Source organism: Colobus angolensis, unplaced genomic scaffold (genome assembly GCF_000951035.1).
Source record: "Colobus angolensis palliatus isolate OR3802 unplaced genomic scaffold, Cang.pa_1.0 Scaffold2, whole genome shotgun sequence".
Lineage (NCBI taxonomy): Eukaryota > Metazoa > Chordata > Mammalia > Primates > Cercopithecidae > Colobus > Colobus angolensis.
Window position 1 is genome coordinate 11950369 of NW_012115154.1, and position 5951 is coordinate 11956319.

General features: G+C 41.3%; 1 protein-coding gene across 1 annotated transcript; it reads right to left on the bottom strand.

Moving 5' to 3' along the window:
- Positions 1-4494: 4494 nt before the first annotated feature.
- LOC105511258 (olfactory receptor-like protein OLF3) lies at positions 4495-5394 on the bottom strand. Its single transcript, XM_011941388.1, has one exon. The coding sequence runs from the start codon at positions 5392-5394 to the stop codon at positions 4495-4497; it is 900 nt and encodes a 299-aa protein (XP_011796778.1).
- Between the last annotated feature and the right edge of the window lie 557 nt (positions 5395-5951).

Here is a 5951-nt window from a genome sequence, read left to right on the forward strand (position 1 = left end):
CAACTATAGCATTCTGTTTCTATATTCTAGTTGTGACAACTTCCTTTTTATCAATATAGTTTAACCTTATATTCAGGCATTTGTTGAACTCTCTAATCCAACATAATCCCTTGCATTCCCTTCAATTTTATATTTTTAATTTGTTTTTATTTTCCTATCCTTTAAAGAAGTACAAAATTGACTCAACACAGTTGAGCCGTGCATATAAGAAAGTGTCGGCTTGTTTAGGTCATACTTTCAGGGCCGTTTGGCTGGATGTAATATTTTTGGATTATACTTTCTTGCCCTCAAAACCTAGTAGAAAATTATTTCATTACTTTCCTGTCATTCCTTATTGTGCATTATTGTAGAGGAAACATTCCACACCAGCCTGACTGTTGGTTTTCCTTGGGGAATCTACTATTCTTACGTGTTTGCTCTTGGATTTTTTCATATATACTTAAAATTTAAAATTGGTTCAGGATGTGTTCACACGTGAGTCACTTTGAATGATTATATTTTTCTAAAACCTCTGGTGAGCCCTTTCCTTTTTCTTTTCTTACGTTCTTTTTCTTTTTCTTTCTTTCTTTCTTTTTTTTTTTGGAAGCCGAGTCACTCTAGCCCCTGCTGGAGTGCAGTGGCACCGTCTTGACTCAGGAAACAACAGGTGCTGGAGAGAATGTGGAGAAATAGGAACACTTTTACACTGTTGGTGGGACTGTAAACTAGTTCAGCCATTGTGGAAAACAGTATGGCGATTCTTCAAGGATCTAGAACTAGAAATACCATTTGACCCAGCCATCCCATTACTGGGTATATACCCAAAGGATTATAAATCATGCTGCTATAAAGACACATGTACATGTATGTTTATTGTGGCACTGTTCACAATAGTAAAGACTTGGAACCAACCCAAATGTCCATCAACGATAGACTGGATTAAGAAAATGTGCCACATATACACCATGGAATACTATACAGCCATAAAAAAGAATGAGTTCATGTCCTATTGTGGGTTGGGGGTAGGGGGGAGGGATATCATTAGGAGATATACCTAATGTAAATGACGAGTTAATGGGTGCAGCACACCAACATGGCACATGTATACATATGTAACAAACCTGCACATTGTGCACGTGTACCCTAGAACATAAAGTATAATAATATTTTTTAAAAAAACAACAAACAACGAAATACCCAAGATCAACTCTCACCTCTTCTACCTTCTGGTAGTATGGCCTTTCTCAGAATAGTTAAATGCACCATGGTATATTATCACCCCTCTTCTCTTATTCTTGACTGCCCTATTAGTCTCTTGAGAATTGCTTTCTCCAGTTGTTTATGAGATGCAGTCTGTAGAGCAATGTCTCAGCTGCCTCAAAAAGCAGAAGTCCAAAGTAGAAGGACAAGTGTTATGTTCTTTGATAGCAGTATCCTTGGGTTTCTGTGAATTATTTGGATATTAGGAAACAGTCTTCTCAGGATATAGTAATTCACTGGATGATTATCTTTTAAACATTTTTAGAAGTGCTTATCTTTCTTGGCCTTATCACATAACTTGTATTAGAGTTAAGATCTTTCTGGGGGATCAGATACCATTTTAATCAAAAGTCGGAGCATGAATTTTTTTAAGATTAGTTTTGAGTCAAGGTCTAGCTATGCAGCCCTGGCTCAAGCTCAGTGGCATGACTGCAGCTGACTGTAGTTTGAACTCCCGAGTCAGGCAGCCCTCTTTCTCAGCCTCCTGAGTAGCTGGGACTGCAAGTACACTATAACACCTGGCTATTTTTTTTTTTTTTTTTTAGAGCAGGTCTCACTCTGTCGCCAGGCTGGAGTGCAGTGGCACAATCTCAGGTCACTGCAATCTCTGCCTCCCAGATTCAAGTCATTCTCCTGCCTCAGCCTCTCAAGGAGCTGGGACCACAGATGCTTGTCACCACACCCAGCTAATATTTGTATTTTTAGTGGAGACAGGGTTTCACCATGTTGGCCAGGATGGTCTTGATTCATCTGCATCAGCCTCCAAACTGGCTAATTTTTAAACTTTTTATTTTTAGAGACAGGATCTTGCTATGGCATTATGGTGTCGAAGCTAGTCTAAGGCTTTTGATAAGTATAATTAAAGTATCCACTGTCAATATCCACTGTCAATATTTTCTTTGCGAATTAAATAGCTTAATATAGCTTATTATTTTAGTTTGTATTTCTTTGTTGTTGAGGCTATTTTTTCATATGCTAAATGTTATAAAACAAGTTCTACCTTTGTATTTATTTTATTTCTCCATTTTTCTGTTTGCATGTTCACCATTTTCCTATTGATTGGTAAGTACCCTTTAAATTAACATATAGTGAAATTGACTTTTTGGGGTATATTAGTTCATTTTCATGTTGCTGATAAAGACATATCCGAGACTGAGAAGAAAAAGAGGTTTTATTGGACCTGCAGTTCCATTTGGCTGGGGAAGTCTCAGAATCATGGCAGGAGGCGAAAGGCACTTCTTACATGGCAGCAGCAAAAAATGAGGAAGAAGTAAAAGCAGAAACCCCTGATAAACCCATCAGATCTTGTGACTCTTATTAACTACCATGAGAACAGCATGAGTAAGACCAGCTACAGTCAACAGAACTGAAATAGTAAGTTTGGTGAGGCCGTGAAGAAACTGGAATCCTTGTTCATTGCTGGTTCTTTGCTAGTGGGAATGTAAAATGGTTTGGCTGTGGTGGAGAACAGTTTGGCAATTTCTTTAAAAAGTTGAACATACAATTATCATATGACCCAGTGCTTCCCCTCCTGGGTAAATATTCAAAAGAATTGAAAACAGGTATTCAAAAAAAATTTGTATGTGAATGTTCATAGTAGCACTATTCACAATAGCAAAAAGGTAGAAACAATTCAAATGTCTGCTATCTGATGATCGAATAAACAAATGTGTTATATCCATACAATGGAATATTATTCAACCATAAAAAGAAGCGAAAGCACTACTACATACTACAATATGGAAAGACCCCAAAAACATGCTAAGTGAGAAGTTAGACACAAAAGGCCACATATTGCATGATTCCCTTTATATGAAATGTCCAAAACTGGCATATCCATAGAGACAGAAAGCAGGTTAGTGGTGGTCAGGACTGCTTAATGAATGTGGGGTATCCTTTTGGGGTGTTGAACGTGTTTTGGGGCAGATAGAGATGAGGTTGCACAACACTGTGAATTCATTGACTAGATGTCAATGAATTATCCGCTTCAAAATGGCAAAAACTGTGAATCATGTGATATGTGAGCTGTACCTCAAAATGTTTTAATAGCAATTTTAAAGGGTGCTCTTCATTTCCTGTTTTTCAACCCTTTAGCTTTGTTGTAATAGATTGAGTAAAAGTTTGAACTCTTCTCAATTTATGTTTTTTTGTTGTTGTTGTTGTTTCTTTGCTTGTTTTGGTTTGTTTGTTTTCTTTTGTGGTCAAGACAAACCAGAGATTCATAATATTTAGTTAAGGAGATGTTTTATTTAGTCTGACTTTAAAATATTATTTTAAACATTTTTCATAATAAATTATCACTGCTTTGCTTTATAATCTAGGATTTTAGAGCTCAAAAATTTGTGTAATAAAAGGGCAGAACAAAACTATCCCCAGTGAAGAAGCAGGATTCTTTCTTGGCTCAATCCCATGGCTCACTCTAATCATGCATAGCATGGCCTCCCAGTCAGGATGAGCTCTGAGCATAGCCCTCAATGTTCACAAGAGGATATACTTAGATCTGATTGTGTACAAGATGTTTGTTTGAGGTCCTGCACATCTGACTTTCTGCCCAGCAATTTGCCACCACTGCAAATTTGAAAGGGAAACAAGCAGAGGGACACTCATGTGACTGGCACACAGCCCAGTCATACTTATCAGAACTGAGAGATCATTACTGTGACTTTGGCTCCAAACCCATGGGTGAATTCCCCACCCTAGTGAGCCGGGCTGGACCACGTGTGAGTTACTGGGGTGGCCTTTGCATCTCTGACCTAAGGCCTGTTTGATCCCATGGGCACAGTGAACTTTGTAACTTAAAACTTTTTTCCCTCCTTTTCTCACTTACTACAGAAACATATATTTAAATATTTTTACCAAGAAATAGACTTTTTTGGAATATGTTTTGTGCACTGCCCTGACTTCTAATTTAATCTTCCTTCCTAATTCATGTACACTGGTATATCTTTTCTCCTCCCTCCCGCTTCCTTTCATTTAAGAAAACGAATATATTTCATTTAACTTTCTGTAGGGTGCATGTATTTTTAAGTTGTTGTAGTTCACATTGGGCATAAGGCATGGGCCAAAGATAAAGTCCGGATAAAATCCATTTTTCTATTACCTCAAAAGAGAGTAGTACAGATTGTGGTCCTCCCACTTATTCCCTTACACAAACACATACACATACACACACATGTGTACACACGTTATACTGGAGAGCACAGTCCAATGCCCACTGTCTCCAGAGTGAGGCCCTCTCGTTACCCAAACCACTCTCTAATGTTTTAATTCAGAGCTCGTCATCAGAACTCGACTCAGAGCTGCCTTCACATCCTTGTTCCGCAGACTGTATATGAGAGGATTCAACATGGGGGTCGCCACAGTATAAAAGAGCACCACTACCTTTCCCCGCTCAGCTGAGGCCATGGAACGAGGCTGCATGCAGGTGAAGAGGGCCATCCCATAGGATATTGAGACCACAGTGAGGTGGGAGGCACAGGTCCCGAAGGCCTTGCGGCGCCCCTGGGTGGAGCGGGTCCGCAGGATGGCAACTATGATGTGGGTGTAGGACAGTGAGACCAGGCAGCCGGGCACCAGCAGCACCACCACACTGGAAGCCACTATGACCACCTGATAGAAGGTGACGTCCACGCAGGCCAACATGACCAGTGCCAGTGTCTCACAGGCCACATGGTTCAACACGTTGTGCCCACAGGTGGGCAGGTGCATGGTCAGTGCGGTCTCCATAGCAGAATTAGCCAGGCCCACTAGCCAAGAGACAGCTGCCAGTGCCATGCAGAGCCTTGGGCTCATCACTGCCATGTAACACAAGGGGTTGCAGACAGCCACGTAGCGGTCATAGGCCATTGCGGCCAGCAGCAAAAACTCAGTCCCTCCGAGGGCCAGGGAGAAAAAGAGCTGGGTCCCACATCGGGCAAAGGAGATGGTCTTCTTCTCCAGGAGGAAGTGCACCAGCATCTGAGGGACCCCACTGGAGGTGTAGCAGATGTCCACAAGTGAGAGGTGGCAGAGGAAGAAATACATGGGCAGGTGGAGTCGCACATCCAGCCAGATCAGGAGCAGGATGAGCCCGTTGCCCAGCAGGGTCAGCAGGTAGGTGGCCCCAAATAAGACAAAGAGTCCAGCCTGGGTTTGCCTGTCACTGGAGAGACCCATTAGGATGAACTCACTCACCCAGGTCACGTTGTCCCTTCCCAATTGGGACATTGAACCTCACTTCTTCAATCTAGGTGGTTAGGACGGAATGCAAAGGTCTTGGCGGAAAGGACATTTGGTTTCTGACACTAAACCAAATTCTGAGAGATTCTGAAGGACAAAGTCCCCGTTTTGGCCATCCTTCCACGTCTAGGACTGAGCACTTACAGTTGTGTAGGAGGTAATCTATCAATGTAGAAAGAATGATATAGAAGAAAGGATGAGAGAAGGAAAGAAAAACTAAGGAAAGACAATAGAAAAATGGAAAAGGAGGGAAGGAATGTGGAAGAGAGGAAAGAAAGGAAGGATTCTTCACTATGGGGTAGCAGTGGGTAAAGTATTGTAATCAGACACTTGAGAACCATAGGGATGTCCTGGGCTTTCTCAGCTCATTTCTTAACTCTGGACTGGGCTGCTCTTCATGCTTCTTCTAGGGCCTACCAAGTCCAGACAGGAATCCTCTCACATCCTTTTCATTTCTCCCACAAGTCCAGCTAAAGCTGAAGTCCTTGAATCCA

Coding starts and splice junctions, on each gene's coding strand:
- LOC105511258 (XM_011941388.1), bottom strand. CDS start 5,394: ATGGGTCTCTCCAGTGACAGGCAAACCCAGGCTGGACTCTTTGTCTTA.